This window comes from Ambystoma mexicanum, chromosome 2q (assembly GCF_040938575.1).
Source record: "Ambystoma mexicanum isolate Mex_15411 chromosome 2q, UKY_AmexF1_1, whole genome shotgun sequence".
NCBI lineage: Eukaryota > Metazoa > Chordata > Amphibia > Caudata > Ambystomatidae > Ambystoma > Ambystoma mexicanum.
In genome coordinates this window covers 1,287,816,645-1,287,841,388 of record NC_090924.1, presented here as the reverse complement: position 1 = coordinate 1,287,841,388, position 24,744 = coordinate 1,287,816,645, and the positions used below count along the sequence as shown (strand labels likewise).

Sequence of the window (24,744 nt, the reverse complement as noted above, 5' to 3'; positions counted from 1 at the left end):
TTTAGTAAGTGCTCAAAATTAACGGATTCCACAGAGTCCAATGCATTTATAGAAGCATGAAGGCCTTCGATTTCGGAAAGGCGATAATGTAATCCCATCCCGTACCCCGACCCCGTCAAAAGCAAAGACAATCCCCTGGAGTGTAAAGAAAAGTGTAAGAGGTTTAGTCGGCTGTGAACATATTTAAAGAGTTTGCAGGTTGATTATGTCATCTTAGCATAAACACATGCTAAGTAGTTCGTTTTTTTGTATCTAGTATGTTTACCTTGACTGGTTTAATTAAATATTGCTCAATTGTGTCTATTTGAATGTTGCAATGATTGTCAAATTATGATAGATATTTTGTGCAAGCACTTTAACATTTCTTAATAAAGCATTTTTTTACTTCGTCTCTGAATTTGGATCTAATTTACAGTGTAAATTACTACCTTTTCCAGATGTAAATTACACGTATGTCAGGAAGCAGTTGTATATGTCACCCATAGTCTTCTGCCGCAGCATGCTTTCAAATAGGCCCAGGCCTCAAGACTTCAAAAGACCTCAAAACGCTGAATCCACAGAAATACAGAGCTGTGCAGAGCTCAGGCGATAGTTAGCAATTAGAGCAAAGGTTACAGAGAGATAGGCTGGCACCTCATCACACAACATCCGCAAGATCAGTTGATCCAGAACAATACCCTCCGGTCCGAGCAGCCCTCAATATTCCAAAATGAGATCACATCTCAGTTGCAAGAAAAGACACCCACTTGCGAGAACGGATTATCTTCAAAACCTTAGATTACCCATAGATGCCTCCCCAACTCAGCACCTCCTTACTTGGCACAGAAAATCACAAAAGTTCACTCTTCCCAGCCACTGAGAGTGGCCTATGCACACCAGCTGGTACAGCTAAAATTCAAATGAGCTAAAGGCGGAGGCTCAAGCTTCCCTGCGGTGGCAGCAAACCAATGAAACACTCTTCCACCCGCCTTGAGAGCTGAGCAATTGTACTGGGCCTTCCAAAGAGACCTGAAAACTTGGCTTTTCGCCTAATGCCACTTGGGCTAGCCTAGCGCTTGGACTCTTGCCTGACATTTATTGTGTGTAATTGGTTCAGTAACAGCTCGTGGGCTTAGCGTGCTTTGTAAATGGAAAAATAAATACATACATAAATAAATATTGAGGATGAGAATATTAGAGCGAAGGTACGAGATAGCAGTTCCACGGACGAAGCAGGATACTTACAACGTCATTAAAAAATTTATATGAATATGACTGTCCTTTGTTTGCCGGTGCATTACAATAGTAAGCCAACAAGTTCCTTGAAGAATAACTCAAGAGTGTCCCTGGTGGAAGCAGAAATCCTGACACGCACATTAGGATTAGCTAAAATCCCAATAAATAGGAGTGAATTACATTTTATTCACAGTCCTCCAACACGTGACTCCTAAGTGAAGAATACTGGCTATTCATTAGCTGCCAGCACAAGATAGTACCCCTGCAAGACTCCCTAAAAGAACACACGGGCATTAGCCGCCTTGCATGGTCAAGTACAAAGTAATTGCTCAGTCTCATGGTCTGAGGATGAGGGATGGTAACTTCTTTAAATTGAACAATAGACATTCTAGGGGCCTCTCTCCCCCTACACTACATCTGGGTCATATCTGGATCACCTGTCAAGTGTCCAAGGTTGGTTAGCAACCAGCCAACCAATCAAATTCCTTAGTGCCATGCCGCCTACCATGTATTATGCCAGACAATTGTTTTTATTAGAAAGTATGTACTTTTACTTTTATCAATATTGGGTTAGAATCAGGAGGAGCCATCAGATTCAGTTAACCCAATCAAATGTCTAACCAATATACAAAGTATATGTAGCGGTGTCCATTAACCAATCCCCATCCCCCTAAGGTTTTGTAGAATTGTGATGATGTATGATGCCATATATGACGTGTCCAAGGTACTTTAAGTGTTGTTTTACATGTACTCGAAGAAAGCCCCAAGATCCTAATGCTTGTATGCTGTCCCTGCTTTATTTGGATGATAATAAAGCTGAACTCTGCTTTGCGCTTTGTCTACTTCCTCCTTGAGTTTCGCCCGGATTGATTTCAGTACCTCTGGCATACCAGGGCCCTTTGGGTCCACTTAACACTTGCACCTACGCGAAGCTTTATGCATCCACCCGATCGTTTATATTTATATATATACAGCTACATGTAATGATATCCCCTGAACGTATGAGTGAGCAAGGAAGAGGCACTTGAACTTGCAGCTCATCACTGAACCCACAATGTCACAGTCACACATGCAGCTGAAACTTATATCAGCCTCTACTTTGTTTTATCTAACAGATCGGAATGAAACAACACTTTGAACTTGGGCAGTTCTTCATGAAACGATACAAGGGATTCTTGAATACCAACTATGACCATAAAGAGGTAAGTGTCAATGGAGGGGAAGCAAGAGGGCAATGCCTCGTTCTTGGGTCTTCAACACTTATGCTCATTCATTTGTGTTTAGAAGAGTCACTAGGAGCCACGTATGTAGAACAAGGAACTAGAAGTACATATGAGGCCTAAATTACAAAGGTTTGCACAGGAGCAAGTGAGAAGGGTGCTGGGGAGCATGTCAGATGTGCACATGCTACCTTTTATAAGATTCACAAAGTCTAAAACTGGAACAAACTGGAACTGCAGGAGCATCTTTGAGATGACAAACGTCAGGTGGCTTGACAGGGCCCAAGTAGAGCCAAAAATGAAAGTGGTCCCGAAGTGTGGCCTTCGGCCAGTACTGATGGCTTACGGGGACCAGAGGCATGTCCAGAGGACATGCCCCTGGCAAAGTTGTCAATGAGCATGGCTATATGTCATTCCCAGTGGGAAATCAGGTGGATTGCCATGGACTGGGCAGAGTCCCAAGCCATGGGCTGTGGGTACATAGTGTGGGTTCGGCGTGCCTAGCCCATGGCAAAAGCCAACTAGGTTTACTAGTAAGGAACCTCCAGATTGGCTAGTGGGAAATCAGCCAAGCTAATTCGTGCGTGGCCCTGCAGAAATGTCTATATGGATAGTCACATGTCCTGTGTATTATGTGGGGTCCTGTGGACACTGCACTGCAAACAAATTCAGGTACAACAATCATGAAAAGGATACATTTTCAGTCCATGTGCAAAAAGGTCCATAAAAGAAACCTTCCTCTGGTAGCTTAATTGTCGTTCTGAATGTAAATCGCAAATAGTGAGGTTGAGAAGTGGATGAGAGTGGCGCTGATATCCAGGTATAGCTGCCTGCTTGGCGGTGCACCTGGGACCTTTACCTTATTGCCAACCTCCTTCCATACCCTACAAGACAGAGAGGTTCAGCTAGAGAACATTATTTTTCAGAATCGCAATCATCGGGACTGAATCTCAAACCCAAATTTTACTAGAGATTAGCAGAGCCAGAATATATTCATATGACATCGGTTCAAAAGCACAAAAACCCTCTGGGTTCTGGTACCCTTAAATTAATATTCTTCTGCATTTCCTCATAGAATTATAGTTTCAAGACCAAGGGCCGCATTACAGTTTGTTGGTGCAGGAAAAATGCAGTCCGTTACCAACACATTTTTTGCCAGTAAATTAATGACAGTTGTTTTTACTGCACCTTCAAATCCCGAGGTTGTCCTCAAAATTGAGGATTTAGCGGCAATATCAGAATAAGCGCTTATGATAATTTGACCAAAATCCTAATAGAGTTCTCTGGACTACATAAATGGAGATTTGCACTGCCCTACTCCTAAACGTAATCCTGTAGTAAGCCTACGGAACCAAGTGGAAGTAATGGTACATGAGTTTGCTGGTAATCCAGCATATGAACCACTAAATTGCCTCCAAACTCATAATGAGGCACCAAGCCATCATTGATCACTTGGCCTGTGACATATGGTATCTGAATGGGATCATTGTGCTTGCCTCAAAAGGTCCAACACACCTAAGGCTTGGAACTTGCTCCCTTCCAAGCTATGCGGTCTTACCTCCCTGATTCTTTTCAGAAAACAGCTGAAAACGTGGCTGTTTTCATAACTTGATTGGACACGTCCTTTGCCTCCTTCCTATCGGACTAGTTCTGTACTCTGACCTCACCTACTTCTTACTCCCCCCTTCTGTGTTTCGTGTTGTCCGTCTTGTTACGCGCCCTAATGCCTAAGGGTCCATGACTGCGCTATATCAATATAATAAAGTAAACTAAAGTAAAATAGCAGGACCTGAAGACGCTTTCGAGGTTGACAAAGCAGTTCCACTTCGTCTATCCGCACTTAGGTAACAACCCCAGTATCTGTGTCTCCATCACTGCTCACATACTTATGCATACACTACTTATCCTCAAACGACCCACGCCTAGATTTGTAACACTAGGCGCCTACATTGCGTAGGACTCACCCCAGTACTAGGACTCATCCCAGTACCATATCCACAGCTGTATAGAACTCTGTATATTTCTTGCTAAACCTATTTGATTCCAACTTGTAACACAAGTCAAATGCCTACTTTGTAAATGTATGTGAACACTGTGTATCTCTGTCACACCAGAACCATTATGTAACAATTGTTGTATTGTCAAGCAAAAAAGCGCATAGATACCTAGTGGTTCGGTGAGCTATATAAGCAAATAAACTAAACTAAACTAGTGACACCTGAAGCTTCACTTAAATCCTTCAGCCTTTCCCCTGACAATTCCTACTGGAAAAGGTCGAAGTTGGATTCCCATATATGAGTCATGTGGAGAGGGTTCTCTGTCTAATAGGAGAAAAACCCCCTGGTCACAACCGAGGGAGTTAAAGGACACACGCACCCATAAAAAGACTGAACCATATCGCCAGTCATACCTTAGAACTCTTTGAGAGATCAAACTTTCCCTTCCCATTAGAAGTTACCATACCTCAATTTCCACCTCCCAGCTGCTATCCCACCCCCCATCCCAGGTAGAGGTAAAAGAAGTTTCCCCTCCGGTCGAGGGGCAGACCAGAAATATCACCATAAATATGTTCATTCGGAATAAAATACATCAAACATCATACACAATTTCATAATACACATATTTACAGTAAACAATCAAGTGCAATAAAAATCACGAAGCGTACACAATTTCATAAAACACATTACTGCACAAAGTGAGATAAAAACTAATCAGATGCAGAGAAGAACCACAGAAAATCACAACTAAAACATGGATATATTGCCCACACGTTCAAAGCTTATTAAATATACAGCAACAAGGCCCATATGGCACACATCGAATTAGCAGAAAGAAGATAATATAACCCAGGACGACATTGTACAAATTGACTTTGGGCCTCATTATGAGTGTAGCGGCCTGGAATTAAGGGTGCTGGTAGTAACGTACTGGCACCCATTCCGGGCCGCCAAACTACAAGCCTGCATGCGGGGCCCGTTGCTCCCAACAGGTCTGTCCTGCCGGGCACAAAGGCACTCGCCCACCGAGTTTTCAGGGAAGCACCAGCACCGTTAGCAACCTGACCGCCTGATCTGCCGGGACTTGTAATGTCCATGTAGCACCGGGAAGTCATGCACCAGCAAAGTGTTTAAAATTGAGAGTCCGGCGGCAACCCACCAGAAGCACCGGCAGCGATACAGCTGGACTCGTATTGAGGCCCAATATTGTCTTAGTACAAGAAGAATTGTGTGCTTTCTAATTTGTGTGTATGCAGGGCCACCATGAAAAAATGTAAAGGATCTTCCACAGCGTCATTACATTAAGGAATGTTTGCTTTTAATGGTAAATGCACAAAACAGGCTCTTGTAATTAACCATCTGCCCTGCATCTCATGACTCCAAGTTAAGTATTGCTATAAAGTGTCTATAGGGCTAATTATTGCATTCTTCCGGTTGGCATTTATTAAAAATTCTCTGGATTTCTGCTTATCTTTTACATAAGAAATAAAAATATCTTTAATAGTGCCTGTGCATTAATTAGAGCAAGACTAGTTCTAATATAACAGAGCCACAGGGTTTTGGAAAGATCATCTCTGTTTAAGAGCTCTTTGATAATTTACTGTGTAAGGGCCACCCTAGGATTTGACCAGATACGCAGCCAGTGCAATATCGGTTCCCTTGGCCATTCGTCCTCGAGAAATCCTACACCCAATTCCATATGCACCGAATAATTGGGGTGGCCATCTCCGGAGGCCAAGAGCTTTTTACAGAAATAATTTTCCATGACTTGTAAATCAGACATGTTAAAGTACCCCCAAACCCATGCACCGTGATTAGTATCTGCCTTGGTTTGCGAACCATATACCCTGAGGATCATATTATGCGTTGTCAACTTGAAACAAGGCATTACCACTATTCTTGCTGCCTGTTTTTTAAGTGAGCATAACCTGTCAAATCTGAGGGAAAACGCATTCTAAGGTAGTCACATTCATATAACCTTGGGATCGCTGCACCATTGCTTGGCATTTAAAAAAAAAATGTGTTTACCTCTACTACAAGCCATGCTAGCTGATTTTGCTGAGTTAATGCTTAAATCAAGGTTAATCATAAACTGTGTATAGAGACCAATACATTTTTTAAAAGCTCTGAGTGGGCCTGCTATAAGAACTGACTCTCTGCTTCCCATTCTAGGGTCAGAAACATTCTACTAAGACATTGTTGAATCCCTTTATGTAAAGGGTTAAGAATAAGGGGACTAACACACATCCTTGTCGCACACCTACGTTTACATCAAAACAACGGGCGCATTGTCAATGTTTTCCACTACGCACACATGCCTGGCAATCCATAGGAATGGCCATAAGTAAACTTAACAATTCAGGAGGACAATCTAAGGACCTGAGCAAGCGCCCAAATTTAGTCCTATTAACTTTATCAAAGGTCGTGCTCAGGTACATAAATGCAAGGAATAGAGGTGTGTTTCTAATATGAACAAAGTGGCCACAGGTTTAAGTTACGTGCCTGATCGCCAGTTCCCAAACCTGGCCGAAATCCAAATTGTGTGTCCACCAAAATGTTATTTGTTAGAACCCACTCCTCTAATCATCCAAGCAATGCCCTCCAAAAAATTGTAAAACTAGTGTCTAACTGTGATATGGGTCTGTAAGCAAAAGAACTCGCCCTGTCCCCTTTTTAACAAATTGGACAAATGACTGCCAATTTCCAAGACTGAGGAGTCATGGCAGATTCGAATATAACATTAAAACGAACTGTCATTAACGGCACCCACACCTCCAGCAAATCTTGAAATAGATCAGGAATTGCCTCAGGGCCTGGTGAAGGATTATGCGCCTGGTTAACGTTTGCCAGCGCCACCTTATCCAGTGAGAATTTCAATACTGAATTTGTGGGTAATATTTCTTTAGGTTCCCCTGTTCCTCTGTAAAGGTTTGGAGGAAGGATAGCTCAGGGGAAACTCATTTCTCTTGGAAGCAAGGCAATGCAGCGCAACACAAGTTCGAGTCCCGATCCTATGCTTAGAAACCACTTGCTGGTATTAAGCGTGTTATAAAAAAACAATAATAATAATAAAAGGTTTGAAAGATGATCCACCCATGCCCTTCAATCAACCGTTGTCTCCATACCCTTGGGCATATGTTTGTGCATGGGGGCATTTGTCACAAGCTCCCAACATTGTTTGGAGTCTTTGGAGGAAGAGGCCTCTACTAAATTTTCCCAGGATATCTCATCCATCTCCATTTTGCGCCTTTCCAAGGTTTCCCTATAAGCACCTCTTACCTTAATTATATCTAGTGTAGTAGTGTCAGCCCTCTTTGGTGTGGTAAGAAGTAGCTCTTTTGCCCTTTGTATTCCGTGTAAGACAAACCCCTGCACTATGGCTTTTTTGCTTGGTGTTCTTTCTGAAAGATTTCCTTCATTTTCCACAGTAGGTCATTGAAAGCATCAACAAAAAGACACATTTGGAGATATAATCTCCTGATGAATTAAGGATTGGTCAATCTTAGCCCATTTTTTTTTTCTCCTCTTACAATTCGAATTTACTTCGACATTCTGGATACGCATGACTACTGTGAAGAGCTAGGAATGAGATGCGGACACAGATGACTCCTGTTTTTGGTTATATATTTTAATTAAATAATAAAGGGTTTGGAAAATGCCTCACTATCCCTAAACTAAGAGGCATTTCCCTACCTCAACCAAAACTAAGGATCTGTCCAATGTCAAGATGGCCAAAGCATAAATGTCCTCTGTCCAAAGTCATATCCTAGCCTTGACAATCTAAAAGTAACTCTAAAATGCTGAGGGTAATGTTCCTTGCTTGAAACAATTTGCAAATGTTCAAGTTCAACAAAAAGGTATAAATCCAACAAAAGTTCCAACTGAATGATCCTCACAGTTCCATGGAATGACTTCCTTCACCAGGTTTTCTCTCCAACAAAAACAAAAGTTCAAAAGAATAACCAAGTTCTTTATAATTCAAGAGGATGACTCCCCTCCTCTTGATGTTGCAATTTATTCCAGAGAAATCAACTCCCTTCCCAAATCCTTTTCACATTCAATGCAATCAAAAATCCTAAGGGTATGCATCTACCTTGGGATTCTCTGACTCACAAAACAACACTTGGTGTACTCAAACAACACCTAGTGTACTCCCCTGCAAGATTTCTTTTATATAGTTTCTTGATTAAATTTGGGTGTGGGTCCCAAACTCGCAAAACTCCTGGTGTACTCTCCTGCTAGGTTTGTCTCCACATTCTCTGCAGTTCACTTTGCACACTTGACTTAGCCTGGTATACTCCCCTGCCAGGACTTTCTAATGCAGTTTACTATACACATTTGACTTTGCCTGGTATACATTCCTGCCAGGGCTTTCCCATGCAGTTTATTTCACACACTTGACTTTTCCTGGTACACATTCCTGCCAGGACTTTTGCTTCCCTTCTCGATCTTCCCCAAGTTCGTACTGTGGGTCCCTGACCCCAGTCTCACTGTTTAGGGCTTCCAATTTCATGCCCGACAGTGCTTCGGTCTCCCGACCCTTCCCTGGGCTCACTGGTTGCTTTGTGTACTCTCTCTGTGTCTAAGGTTCGGCCTGGGATGCTTCTCTGACTCTTGCAGCTTTTGCTTGGCTGTCAGGAGGCACCACTTGCTTCCTATCACCCCGCTGCAGCCTCCACAAAGGTTCATGGGCACATCGTTCATCAGGCTGCGTTTGCGCTCCACATTGCTGCTCCATCTCCTGCACCGCTGCCACTCACTGTACTCCCAGTCCCTCTGCTCGGCTCCTCTCACCATAGCTCGGTAAGAAGACGATGAACTCCATACTTCTCTTCCAGGCATGGTTATAAATTGTGTCGGGCCATTGGCTACCTCCAGCTACTAGACCACTGGTGTTGGTTCCCACTAGAAGTAATCATCATTGCTCCTTGTGTCTTTCTCGTCTCAGTTTGTATTACTTTATTTGTTATCTGATATTGAGGAGTATGGTCAGTAGAGTTGTCAAAATGTTGAGGGTAATAATGGCAGTATGCCATTAGAGCATAAGGAATGGAGGCAATACCCCTGAAAGGAAAAGGGGGAACACATGCCTCCCCCCGTGAGTTCCTCCCTCAAATAGCCGCCCCCAGGGTGAGGATCGGGTAGCGGCTGCCGGTCCCTGGCCACATGAGGAGAGGCTATCTCAGGGAAAGGAGTGATGACATCATCTGATTCATCACACTGCATCATAAGTTCTCTGATTTCTAACGCCGCGAACAGCGGACGCGTCTCTGATTTTCAAGCACAATTTGAATTGGGATTGAACCCAGATATATAGACCATGAGTACACTGCTACTGGCGTATAGACGCAATGGACCTTGTTTGACTCTCATATATGAATGACAGAACGCCATTACAACTAACAGATGTAACATCATCGATGACAATAAATTTAAGCATTGCAGAATTTTTCTGCCACCACATTGCATTTGAATCTACATATCGATATTGATAGGATGCAAGCCTTGAGAACGACATGTTTGTCGAAACACACGTCGGCTGACACCGTCAGACAATAAATACTTTCTACCTAAGGACTTTGAATGTCAAGGATTTGACTATATATTACATTTATTCAACTCAGTTTAGTATATACTAACCTAAGGAAGAGCGCGATTTGCGAGTCATTCATTTAAACCTGCATTATAAGTTATTTACTTTGGCTGCCATTTAATACAGAAGAAAAGAGGATAATGATCACTAACCACTCTGAATTCTTGCATATTATGCCATTGCCTGGGAGAAATACAAAAGTAATCAAAAGTGGACCACCCCGATGATTTGAAAAGGTGAGTAAACCAGGTATGTCCGAATGGACTCGACCATTTACAGCCCGAAGGCTCCACTCAAAGAGCCACAGATGAACTAGTAAAGCATTTGCACATGTGCGATAATCCTGCATTTGGGGGTCAAGGATCCCCAAAGAGCATTCCTCTAATTCATCATAAAGCCCCAAAGGGGGCCCATTGGCAATTTTAACATTTAGGTCTCCCCCTAATAGCAAAAGGTTTTGGGATTTTGTTTGCGTTTTTCCCTCCATAAACTCTTTAAATAAGGCTATTATGTTGCTGAAGTTTTTGGGGACCATTATAAAAGTTCACAATCACCGTGCTTTCCCCAGAGGTAGGATTACAACTTAGCATTAGAACATGATTTAAGTTGGTTTCAAAACTTTTAATCCTAAAGTGCAATGAAGCTCAAACCAAAATAGTCAGAGCCCCAAAACGGCAGCTTCTGTTTTTTATTTAACACGGAAATGGGATAGGTCACAACGCCATCTAGAATGAGGTCCTCTAGTGCCCAGGTCTCCTGTGATAGATTCAAGTCATGTTTTTTAGATAAGACACTACTTCTTGATCTAAAAACTTAGATCACGCCCCTACAATGTACTGGGATAGTAAAGCTAGGGAGTCCCAAAGTTTTCTGTTGTTCATTGCTTTTTTAAAAATCCAATGCTATTTTGTCTTGCTCACTTTCTTCTAAGGGGAAGGTCAATTGAACTACATTTGTATATTTCACTTTAAGATATATGTTCACTTACGTGCGTATATTCATGGGTGCCAGCTTTTGACCAAAGGCCTTGGCCAGTGACTTGTTAGTGTTTTAAATTATACAATGGGCACAGCCAAAGGTCATGGCTAGTGGCCCCTTAATATGATAAAAATACAGTGGGCGCAGGCAAACGTCGTGGCCACTGCCCATGGCCAGTTAGTGTTGTAATGTAATCAGTGATTCCATCAGTGATGTGATCAGTGATGTCGTAGATGATGTAATTAGTGATTTCATCAGGGATGTGAACTGCGATGTCATCAGGGATGTTAGCTGTGATGTCATCATTGTGGTCATATGTTGCACAACAGGGGGCATGAAGTTAAGGTGGCTTTAGCTTAATTTCAGGGGTTTTGTTGCGTTAAGTTCTCACCATATATATATATATATATATATATATACATATATATATATATATATATATATATATATATATATATATATATATATATATTTTTTTTTTTTTTTTTTTCAAGGAAAAAACTTAAATTGCATGGACGTTAAGGTGAGAACTTAACGCAACAAATCCCCTGAAATTCAGCTAAAGCCACCTTAACTTTGCACCCCCTGTTGGGCAGCCTATGACCACAATGACGACATCACAGATCACATCACTGATGATATCACTAATTACATTACAACAGTAACCAGCATTAAGGATGGCCTTCGGCCCTGGTCATTGTGCATGGCCAAATTTATTTTAACACATTAATGAGTAATTGTAAAACTAGTGTCTAACTGTGATATGGGTCTGTAAGCAAAAAAACTCGCCCTGTCCCCTTTTTAACAAATTGGACAAATGACTGCCAATTTCCAAGACTGAGGAGTCATGCCAGATTCGAATATAACATTAAAACGAACTGTCAATAACGGCACCCACACCTCCAGCAAATCTTGAAATAGATCAGGAATTGCCTCAGGGCCTGGTGAAGGATTATGCGCCTGGTTAACGTTTGCCAGCGCCACCTCATCCAGTGAGAATTTCAATACTGAATTTGTGGGTAATATTTCTTTAGGTTCCCCTGTTCCTCTGTAAAGGTTTGGAGGAAGGATAGCTCAGGGGAAACTCATTTGTCTTGGAAGCAAGACAATGCAGCGCAACACAAGTTCGAGTCCCGATCCTATGCTTAGAAACCACTTGCTGGTATTAAGCGTGTTATAAAAAAACAATAATAATAATAAAAGGTTTGAAAGATGATCCACCCATGCCCTTCAATCAACCGTTGTCTCATACCCTTCGGCATATGTTTGTGCATGGGGGCATTTGTCACAAGCTCCCAACATTGTTTGGAGTCTTTGGAGGAAGAGGCCTCTACTAAATTTTCCCAGGATATCTCATCCATCTCCATTTTGCGCCTTTCCAAGGTTTCCTTATAAGCACTTCTTTCTACTTCTTGATCTAAAAACTTAGATCACGCCCCTACAATGTACTGGGATAGTAAAGCTAGGGAGTCCCAAAGTTTTCTGGTGTTCATTGCTTTTTTAAAAATCCAATGCTATTTTGTCTTGCTCACTTTCTTCTAAGGGGAAGGTCAATTGAACTACATTTGTATATTTCACTTTAAGATATATGTTCACTTACGTGCGTATATTCATGGGTGGCAGCTTTTGACCAAAGGCCTTCGCCAGTGACCTGTTAGTGTTTTAAATTATACAATGGGCACAGCCAAAGGTCATGGCTAGTGGCCCCTTAATATGATAAAAATACAGTGGGCGTGGGCAAACGTCGTGGTCACTGCCCATGGCCAGTTAGTGTTGTAATGCAATAAGTGATTCCAACAGTGATGTGATCAGTGATGTCGTAGATGATGTAATTAGTGATTTCATCAGGGATGTGAACTGCAATGTCATCAGGGATGTTAGCTGTGATGTCATCATTGTGGTCATAGGTTGCACAACAGGGGGCGTGAAATTAAGGTGGCTTTAGCTGAATTTCAGGGTTACTAATCATGGTCTTCAGTCATGGACACTGGCCACCATCTTCACCCATGTGCACTGTATATTTTAAAACACTAACAGGCAACGAACCATAGACTTTGGTCTTCACCAGTGGCTACAGCTTTCGATTGTGTCCACTGTATATTATATACACTAATCAGCCACTAGCCATGGGGCTTGGGCACAATACTGGCCAATGGCTACAATCTTTGCAAAGCAACCCCCCACCCTTAGAAGAAGCATCCTGACAAATTGTATTCACAAAGCTGCAGAGGTTACAAAAGAAGAATTGTTGTCATGCTGAATTGGTACTTTTGTTTTGACTTCTATCCCTTCTATCCTGCATGGAGGCTGTCCAGGATTGCCATTTGTGCTGTGTTCTTGGTGGTACTTAAAAAGGGAATCTTTTCAGTAACCGAAGAAGGAGCCGTTACCAGTGGATTTTTGTTGGGGTGAACTTTTGTTTCTTTGGAACTTTGCACAAATTGATTTAGAACTTTATTTTGCCTTGGAAGAAATTGACATTGGACATTCCTAGAGGAACGAGATCTGCCCAGGACAAGTAGATGTCATCCAATACAATGGTTATTTGGTCATCTTTTATGTTGTTTATGCTTTGTTTTGATTGTTCTGTTTAGAGTGAGAGCCAGTTTTGTGTGCGCTAGGAGATTTCCGCTAAGATACTAGACTAGGTAGGGAACTCCCTGGTAGAGTAGATTTAGTTAGATTTTATTAGCACTTTTTTCTCTGAAATAAAATCTCAAATACTGAGAAAACTACAAGCAGTTGTGTGCCTCTAATTACTGACCCCTCACACATATAATTAAGTTGGGAATGTAGAAATCGGGTGAAAACTACTTTGTTTGTTCACTCCTTCCATACGCCTTGAGTGTCTCCAGATTGTTTGTGGCCGAGGAAATACTGGCAAACGGGACATACGGCTTAACTCACATTGCATTATGCAAAAAAAGAGGACAATTCCAGGTAAGTTTGGCTTCCTTAAAATTGGCGACAAAGGCAGATTCCCTTTATGAAGAAACCTTATCAAGGAAAAGACAATGCTGAATAAAGTGATGAAATATACAATGTCGGGCCCCAAACGGGAGCTGTAACAGTAACTGCCCATCCATTGTTGAGATGTTCTGACAATGAAGGAAAAGAAATACCCCTTTGCTGGTACAGACCACTGTTACATATTGCTGGAAAGGTGTTTACTTCTCGAGGTTGGGTACAAGGGATAATGGGATGTAGAGCAGAGGCACTTATTGGATTCTCATGGCATCCTACATAAAATGAGAACACAAAATGCGTAGAAGAATGGAAACAATACGCCAGACTGTTGACATGGGTGGAGGACGAAGAAGGGCCAGTACACAAAACAAGGTTAGAAAACCCATTGCAGTGTTTCAGAAATAACAGCACAGTGCAGATAGGGAACAATGTGGGATGCAAACACCTAATGGACATGCCAGGCATAAAAGTAGTCACAGCAGTACTAATGGACCGCTAATGGGCCTGTGGTTCACAACCTTCTATGCAGCTCCTGACAAATTGCAGTGGCATCTGCTCACTAGCAGTGTTTCACGCACCGGCACTGCCCCAAAGCGGTGTGGTGCAAATAGAATACTCTTTAGTAAAACGTGACCAGAAGGAGAAAGGATACAAAAGATCACAATGCAAAAAACAAAACAATTATTTCTCGAAGAATTTTAACTGGACAATATACCATCTGTACACAGGCTGTTTAGAAAGCATCAATGTTCTTTGCGTCTCTCCTCGCCCCAGGCATGCAAATGGCAGCAAATGCCAAAGGGATGCAGATAATAAGATGGGAGCTACTGCAGGCCATTAATGCCACCGGAAAAGGTCTCAATGCAATTAAGGAGGAACCGAGAGCTGTCAGATTGATGTCTCACCAAAGCAGGTATGGGCTAGACCTCCTCACTGCCATGGAGGGAGGAGTTTGTGCAAAAATCGGCTCAATCTGTTGCACATTCATACTTGCACACAATAAGCAGAATGGGAGCTTGAAAGAAGCAATAACTGTCCTTCAAAACTTGCACACAAAAATGGTCCAGGACACTTTTGAAGCTGATGATGAGGACTGGTTCACGGCTCTGTTCTCATGAGTGCCTGCCTGGATAGGTAATGCGTTCAAAATATTAATAGCAGTACTGGTATTGGTACTAACGGGTCTCTGTGTCTTGCTATTCATATTGTCACAGTGTAAGAAAACTAGGAAAAAGGCTCATGATGGCTGTGATATTGGGTAAAGATAATGTGATACAAATCCACACTCAAAAGGTTGAACCACCTCAAATGTACATCATTCAAAGACAGATAAAACCCACAGGGACTATCTTTGAGCCTTCCTTCGACCCATAAAAATATACTGAGCACTGGGTCAATTGTAAATATGATCGGGAGTGCTGCTTTGTGACATGTAGGCCAGAAGGGTATGTAGAAAAAGGAGGCAACCTGTGGGAAGGGGGTCTAAAATATGAATGCCCAAAGATGGGTATGACAGGATGAGGCAAAATTATGTGTGGTCAATAAATTGACCAGATGAGGGAGTGTAATAATGGCAATGAGTTGCACCGGTACTGGCTACGACCTCACCTGTTCCCAATCATGAACGTAAGCTGAGAAATATTCAGTAAACTGTTAGTATACCACAAGAGGTCATGCAGCCACCATTAACAGTAGAATAGGGTGTGCGACACAAGTAGGGCCCACAGTAGTTTGCATTCACATAAATAGGAGGGTTGCAGAATACCCAGACAGGGTTACACAAGTAGTACAGACGTGAGGAGTTAGGGGGAGGGTGCAAGTTGCAGTATGCACAGGCAGGGAACAACGAATTGCGGCATGTAGTGTGAGAAACCTGAGGGTATTCTTACTCCTACTCCCCTTGGATCCTCCATGCAGGTGGCCAGGGAAAGCCCATCGCTATTGGATCCTGACCCTGGGGGCAGACAAGCGAGGGAGGATCACCTGGGTAGAGAACCCTTGGTGATTGGGAGTGAGGTACCTTTGGGAGAGACATGGCTTCCCTCTTATCCTAAGGATGGTCAATCTAATCTTCCCCCGACCTTTATGGGTCATTGCAAAAGTGTTCCACTTCCCTCACCCTTTGAAATGCATAGCAATACTGGGATGAGTAAAAGGCAACAAGGAGCTATGAAGATTACCTCCATTTACTATTCAGGTTCTGAGAGAAAGAAGAGGCCTGAAGGTTAGGCATGGCCCATGGATGCACTTAATTATGGTCAGGCAAAGTGAACCCTTAGCCTGCACCTACAGCCTATTCAGACCACAAAGTTGTATAAAGGTGGGCCTGCAGGAAAAGAAGGCGGTTCGAGGGAGAGCGAGCTGATAGGCGAGTGCGATGGGCCGAGTCACACAGGACCAGATGGAGGAAGACTACAGGCCAAGATGCTGGAGGTCTGCAAGTTGAAGCAGCAAGAGGAAGCGTGGTGAGGGAACTGTGCCTCCAAAGAGCCAGAGAAGTCCATGAAAGGGAGCCGGGAGGCATGTTACTCCCTTTTGAGGTGGTGTCAAGAAAGGGCTTGTTCCCCTCGGATAAGAAAGGAGCCCAGGAGTGTCTGAGGGACAGGCAGTGAAACCATGACCTCAGAGGAAAAAGACATTTGTTGAGAAAGCCAAGAGAACAAAACCGGTGAGTTAAATGCAAGCAGCAACCCGGTATGTGTCTTAGGCGAGTGAATACAAAGTGAACAAGCAAGCAGGTTGAGAAGAAACACAATTCAATTCTCACATTTTTATGACCCTCATATCACATGCACTATATATGATACAACATTTGTGCATACAACACTTGTTCTCTTCAAACATAGTAATCATTGGGAAAAAAATCCTTGATCTACAAGACTGCCTAGAACACGACAAAAAAAGAACCGTTCGGTTATTGGGGAAGAAAACATGGTGGATTGAAAAAACAACTATATAAAAACATGGTGTGGCTATCTTCTTCTTTACCTCCACTCAAAAAAATAATCCAAATGCTCAGAAAACTGTTGCTGTTATATCACACTTTTTTTTCGGATCAAGGTGCGCATTATAGTAAGACGGACATTCAGGAAGTGCAATGTACTTTTTGTACAATAATAGTTAGAGAACTTCAACTTCCATCCACCACCTTGTTCAGGTTCTTTCACATGACAAGAAATAGCCCCTATAGGAAGGCTCTTGTTCAACACAGGTTCAGCACATACCCTCAAAAACCTAGATACAAAAGAGAAATAGATAAATTATAAAATACTATTGAATTTAAACAGCATATTAGTAAAAGTTTTTCTTAAAACATCAAACATTAACTGCCATTAAATCTATATGAAAAATAGTACCAAAGTGTACCATCTGACAATAGTAATAAATATAATTGACACACATTTTATTACGCAGCATTAAAGTAAAAGGTACAAAAATAAATGAAAACTAAACTACCACTTAATCTAAATAAGCCCACAATAGTGCCAATATATACAATCTGATAGCAGTGAAAATGAACCTGACACAATACACCACAAATAAACTTTTAAATATTTAAATCTTTCCTGGTACTTACTTCCACAACAGCCACACACTCAGCATACTGTACTGTGGAGTTATGCAATCAAAATAAGAATACTGCACAAAATGGTGATTTTTATACTTTTCAAAAACGTATATCACAAAAAATGCACTATATTAAAATAAAAATACTAAAATTGATGACACATTTTCACTACAACCTATCACAGACAGCTACACAAATACAACAATGACAACAACCAATAACAAACAATCCAACTCACATAAATCTAGTTTATACCTGCCCAGCATCTCTCGTAGCCGCGGCTATTCAACGCGGCAAAAAATTCTACCTTGCAGTCGCGCCCTTCAAAAGTTTAAATGAAACAAAGGAACACCAAAGCAAATAAAAAGACAAACAGAAGTGAAATTCTGTGCGGTATCATCCACATAACAATATGATTATTGCACAGAAAATATGTATTTTCAATAGACGTGGCTATCACCATAGCTGCGTTTACAAGAACAGCCAATAAAATAATGTCCGGCTGGTAGCCGCGGCTACCACACATTCACAAACCCACAACGTTCCATTTGCCGGCATATACCCGCAGCTGCACAGCATGCCATGTGTACCTGCGGGTAGGAGCGCTGCACATCGAGAGGATGTTGGGTGGCCGTGGGTAAACACTCCAGTCGTTGCTGTTGCTAGGCACGATCCTCAAAACACGAATTGCTCCCCTTTTTGTATAGTCAAGGCTATAACTGTAAAAAAGAAAAAGCAGGTGTTAAAATCCATGGCGTTAAGGGACCTTGTTGTTAATTACGCCACCGTAATTTACGGTGGCGTAATTAACGCCTTCCCCACTCCCATTATGCCCTATGGGGCAAAAATGGGAATGGGGAAGGGTAAATGGGGATTGGGGACTTACCGCCCCGCCAACGTCGGAATGGGGCGGTAAGTCCGCCAACCACCATGGCGTAAACGTAGTTTACGCCATGGTGGTAAAGGTACGACCCAGGCGGTAACTTACCGCCTGGGTCGTAATGAGGCCCCAAAACAGTAAATTATTGCTCATGGAATTATGTAACATAGATGATGATAAAGAGAGCAGAGTATACATGGCAGTAAACTAGTTGGGGATACATGTAATGGGTACAATTAATAAATGGTTAAGAATACAAAGTGTAAAACTCAGTGAATGGGGCATCTAAAACTAGAGCAGGGTGACTCATTTTTGTATTGATTTTCACATGTAATAAAGTCTGAAAACACACAGCCAAAATAGATATGATATGATACACCATTTATAACGCACATGTTTATAAGCGACTCCCAAATATCTACCATGTCAGTGACCTCGGCATTTTGCCATGGCCAGTGATCTTTCCCCCTGACATCACTATACGTATAAAAATAACTTTAAAAAAGAAATTAAAAACACAAACACACCAAAATCTATAGCCACGTGCACAGAACTACTCATACCCTCTGCTATCTGTAGTCCTGTATAGCCTTGAATATAGCCGCGATTATCGGAAAAAAAGGCAGAATAATAAATGCTTTCCTGCCCCCCAAGGCCCTCACAAAGTGCCCCCCTCATCTGTGCCAGCTTCACCACCCCAAGATGGCCTTCTCACCTCCCCTGCCATCTCCGTTTCCCCCCACAACACACAGATTCTGTGACGCAGTTTGCTTTAAGAAGTTGGCTATTCGAGACCATAGCCGTGGCTACATAGACCTTTGTTTTGCAAACTCAGTCCCTGGACCTAGTATAACTCCTAAATTTCACTCAGTGTCCTCCAGCAACCTCCCCACCTCTAGACTAAAGTCATTTGCAATTATGTTAACCTGCAGATAGCTTTTTAACTACTTTTCATTTCCCTTTATCCTCAGCTATAGCCGCGGTTATCTCTTGCATCGAAAGAAAAACAAGATGGTCGTTGTTTAATTTCTAAAAAAAACAGTTTTGGGTAAATCCCAGAGATATAGCCATCTCTTTTTGAGAAGGGGCACTTCTCTATCAAATATTTAAATAAATACTGCACAGAATAACCACAAACCACAAAAAGGCCTCTTTTAAAATACATCGTGCCCAAGTTGTTTCAGACCTGGTCCAAATCCATCCAGCGGTTTGGGCTGTGCGCTTTGGCAAATATTGACCTTGTTTGTATATGGGAAAATTAACGGGAAGTAGGCTGCAATTTTGGCAAAATATTTTCTTTGTCTTAATAACTTACTTATTTTTTAACATATCTTTATGAAACTTTGCAGTCTGGGGATCCCCGGGGGGAGGGGTGGGGTTGGGTGAGTCCCTAATCACTTTCAAAATGTTGCTCAAATCCATTGCTCGAATCAAAAGTCATTAACAATAGAATGTTAAGTGGTTCCTATGGGAGTCCGACTCACCTTATCTATAGGGCAGCTATTGATATGATATGATATGATATGGCATTTATAACGCGCATATACACAAGTGTTTCAAGGCGCGACGAGGCGGGGGGAACAGAGGGAAGAAGATAGCGTTCCTATTAGGCCAGGTGTCATTCAGATCACGCAAGTGCATGGGAAGGGGGAGAGGGGAAATTGCAGGGGGAAGGGGAGGGGACAGTGCAGTACATGAGAAGATAGAATAAATAACAATAGTACAATGGTAAGGTACGGCCAAGTGCAAGGGTAAGTGCAGGCATCAGGTGTCAAGTGCTGGTAGTGGGACTGTAGGGATACAGAAAAACAGTCCCCAAGTGCGGGTGTTGCCAGGAGGGCAGTGCAGGAGTGCGACTGGCGGAGAAGGGGACCTGGGCCCGAGGTCAGAGGGTGGCCAGGTAAACCAGTGCAGTTTCAGTATCAGCCAGGAAATCAGCAGGAGAGAGGAGGAGAAAAAGCAGAGCCAAAGAGTAAGGTTTTGAGGTGCTTTCGGAACCAGAGACGGTTCTCCTCAAGTTTCAGGGTGGCAGGGAGGCTGTTCCAGAGGGAAACCCCAGCAGAAGAAAGAGATCTACCACCAACTCGTTGCTTGGAGAAGCGACTGACCCTGAGGGAGTTGCAGGCGGATGAGCAAAGAGCTCGAGAAGGAAGATATTTAGGAAGAGAGTGTTGAAGGTATTGAGGCCCCATGCCCCATAAGGCCTTCTAGACAATGCAGAGGGTTTTGAACTTAATCTTCGCAACCACTGGGAGCCAGTGCAGAGATTTTAGTGCTGGAAATATACGATCCCTGGGCTTGAGGCCAAGGACAAATTCTCCCAGTCCGGTTCTGGATGAGTTGCAGAGGGCAGAGAGTAGAAGCAGGCAGATTTAGAAAGAGGCTGTTGCAATAGTCCAGCCTAGAGAGAAACAGAGCTCTGGAGACAGTGAGCTTCTGGGGGAAGGAGAGGAAAGAAAGAATACCTCTGAGGAGGTGCAGCTGTTAGTGTGACTTCTTAGAGATGCCGGAGATGTGAGGAGAGAAGGAGAGTATGGAGTCGAAGATGACCCTGAGGTTTTTAGCCTCACAGGTGGGAGCAGGGAGAGGGCCAAGAGAGGCCGGCCGGAGAGTGACAGGAAAGGAGGGTGTGCGTGTGCCTATGAGGAGAATCTCACTCTTACTGGCATTAAGGCAGAGATCATTGGCGGCACACCACTCCTGGATCGCGGACAGGCAGTCAGAGATGAGGGAGGGAGAAGAGAAGGGCGAAAAGAGGTGGCTGAGGGTAGCCTGAAAATTAGCTGAGTGTCATCCGCATAGCACTGGAAGTTGGGCCAGAGCGCGGCAATGCAGTGGGCAAGAAGTGCCAGGTATTATTTGAACAGCCAGGGAGAGAGGTTAGACCCCTTGGGAACACCACAGGTAGAGATGGAGATAGAGGAGAGCAAGGACCCGAGTTGAACCTGGGAGGGTCGATCGGAGAGAAAAGAAGTCAGCCATGCCAGGGCCTGACCGGTGATCCCCAGGTTATCACAGAGACGGTTGAGCAGGATGGCATGGTTGACCGTGTCGAAGGCAGAAGAGAGATCAAGTAAGATGAGGACACAGGGGGAATTGGAATCAAGGTTGGAGAGCAGGTCTTCACGGATGTTGAGGAGAGCAATTTCTGTACTTCTGGCAGCTCTGAAGCCAGACTGGTGGTCATGGAGCCACCCAACGGATTCAGTGTGAAGATTAAGCAGGGAGATGGCCAGCTTTTCCAGGAGTTTGCCCAAGAATGGAGTGATAGAGATTTGGCGATAGTTAGCCGGACAGGAAGGGTTGGCAGAAGGTTTCTTAAGAAGAGGGTGCACAAGGGAGTGCTTCAGGGGGAGGGGAAGACTCCAGTGGCGAAGGAGTGGTTACAGAAATCAGCCAGGGCAGGAGCCAGGGAGTCAATGTGGTCCTTGATGGTTTTGGAGGAACAGGGAAGAACCTGTTTTGACCAGACTTTCATAGATCGGACTTGTCTAGAAACCTCTTCTGGGGAGAACAGGGGAAAGGCAGAGAAGGAGGGAGGAGAGGTGGCCGAAGAGGGGCCAGAGGAAGAGCAGAGAGTAGAGGGAGAAGGGGGAGAGGGAGAGAGAGAGAACAGGATGTCCTGAGTTTTAGAGATGAAATGAGAAGCCAGTGCCGTGCAGAGGGCCTGGGAAGAGACAGGAGAGGTAGAGACTGTGGCAGGATTGGCTAGTTCCTTGCAGATTTTAAAGAGTTCAGCCGAGTTTTTGGATGCTGCAGAGACACGGGATTGGATGTGAGCTCTCTTTTTGGTGCAAACAGAGAGCCGGTATTGCCTTTGGAACAGGTGGCAGGATGTACATGAAACACGCCATTTCCTCTCAGCCACCCTGCACTCGCGTTTAAGGGTGACGAAATCTGAGTCATACCAGGAGTTGCACTTGGCTTTCGGCATTCAGGCGGATCCTCATGACAGGGGCAAGAACATTGAGAGTGTCAGATATAGCAGAGTAGAGCATGGAAAGGGCTGTGTCAGGGTGTGAGGCAGCCAAAGGGGCAGAAGTGAGGGAGAAAGTGGTGGCAAAAGCCTCAACTGACACGCGCTTTATATGTCGGATGACCGAGAAGGTGGGTGGCAGTGATGGAGTTGGCTTGGCCTGAGGGGTAGAGAGGGCGAGCTGGGAGGAAAGGAGGAAGTGATCACTCCAGGAGAGAGGAGTGGTGAGAGGGATAGAAAGGGGAAGTTCTGAGGAGATCAAAACATCCAGAGTATGCCCTGCAGAATGAGTCGGGCCAGAGGGGAGAATAGAGAGTGAGAGAGAGTCGCAAAGGTCGTGAAAGAGTCCAGAGGAAGGGCAGGAAGCATCCAGGTGGATATTGAAATATTGAAGTCTCCAAGAAGGAGGAGTTGAGTGGTCGAGGCCCGGAGGGAAGTGGAGAGGTCCAACCACACAGAGAGGAAAGAGGAGATCTGACAAGGTGGCCGATAGATAGTAGCTACAGTAAGGGAATGGCTAGGAGAGAGAGAGAGAGCCTGCAGACGAGGCATTCGAAAGAGGAGTGGGCCTCCACTCAGGGAACGGTTGGACCTGGGAGTGGAGAGGATCTTGTAGCCATCAAGGAGGAGAGTGTCAAAGCTTGTGACAGAGCTGGCTGTGAACCATGTCTCGGTGAGGCCGAGGACATTGAGGTCAAGTTCCTCCAGAAGACGGCAGATGTCAGAGGAGTGTTTGACAGCTGAGCGAGAGTTAAGAGTGGCAATATGGAGAAGGTTGCCGTCCTTGAAAGACTTCTGGGGAGGGGTACAAATCAGAGGTATGCACTGCGGATGTGTAGAAGAAGCCTGAGGGGGGGACAGAAAGGGAAGGAGGAGAAGGCAAGGTAGCCGAGGAGGAGACAGCAAGGGAATGTGAGGAAGCCCTGGCGGGAGGAGAAGGGACAGCAGGAGAGAAAAGGCAATTGATGAGGCGCGGGAAGCGTCTATCGAAGAGGAGAAGGTTGGCCAGAGGGCCTTGGACCAAGATGGTGCCGTTCACATAAATATTAATATTGACCTTGGAGGAGTGGAAGGAGGCCATGAGGGCCTCCCACCAGGTGCCACTATTAATGGGAGAGGAAGAGAAAGGAGAGAGCACAGAGGCCATATGTAGGGTTCATAGGTCTGGAGAGGGAACAACAAAGAGGATGTCGGTGAAGGTTTGCCTGGAGGAGGCCCTGGTATAGATGTCAGCGATAGGGAGGACTGGGTTGGAGACCAGAATGTCATTTTTAAACTTCTTCCTACCAGATTTAGTGAAGAGAGCAGGATAGTCGATAGAGAAGCAGTTAGAGAAAATCACAGACAGAGAGCACCATAGAGTAGGTGGTGAGAGGAGAGAAGAGGAAGGGGGAGGGAGGGGAGAAGACTAGGAAAGGAAACAGGGCAGGGTGCAAGCATACGAGACAGATAGGTGACCCAAGATGAACATTTGGACAAGACGACAGACACTCAGATTGAAAAAACTATCACACAAAAAAGCCCCACCTAAGTTAGAGAGTCCTAATAGAGGGGAAAAAGGCTTAGGTTCACAATGCAAGTTTAAAATACTTTCCAATGTAATTATTAAGACAGGAGACAAAACACCTAAGTTTGAGAGTCCTAATAGAGAAGAAAAAGGCTTAGGTTCACAATGCACGTTTAAAATACTTTTCCAGTGCAATTATTTTAAGACAGGAGACAAAACACCTAAGTTTGAGAGTCCTAATAGAGGGGGAAAAGGCGTAGATTCACAATGCAAGTTTAAAATAATTTCTAATGCAATTTATTATGACAGGAGACAGACACACGCCTATGTTGAGTGTGAGTGTCTGCTAGGTGGACAGGGGTAAAAGGGTAGTGTGCGGGTCATCCAAGGTGATGGCTGGCCACTGGCGTCCTCTGCGGACACGAGCTTGGACCGCCTCTGTTATTGCTGCCCTTTGCCTAGGGGCCCTTAGTCGCAGGGGCTGCCGGGCAGAGGGCTGCCCAGGAGGGCACGATAAAAGGGCCCAAAGGGCCAATGGGAGGTGTGAGTGGGATGGGAGGCGGAGGAGGGATGAGAGGGAGAGGGGATTGGAGGAAGAACACACGGAACACTAGCACAAACACGGAAGCGGGTCGGGAGTGGGGGTTTCACTTACCATATTGCCGTCCTATAATATATATATATATATATATATATATATATATATATATATATAGGAAGAAGTCCTGACTGACTGACTGATTCATCAACGCCCAGCTCACCTGGGAATGTGAAATTTGGAAGGTACATTGTTTTCATGACGTAGGCACCCACTAAGGAATGATTTTGGGAAATTTGTCCATA

At 43.8% G+C, this 24,744-nt stretch overlaps 1 protein-coding gene across 1 annotated transcript in view; it reads left to right on the top strand.

Annotated features, from left to right (window-relative positions):
* The window catches only part of LOC138570103 (prostatic acid phosphatase-like), a 406,974-nt gene that overhangs the window by 67,113 nt on the left and 315,117 nt on the right, over positions 1-24,744 (top strand). Inside the window, exon 3 of the mRNA XM_069648716.1 lies at positions 2,331-2,417. Within this exon, the coding sequence (XP_069504817.1) occupies positions 2,331-2,417 (87 nt within the window). The remainder of the gene's footprint in view (positions 1-2,330; positions 2,418-24,744) is intronic.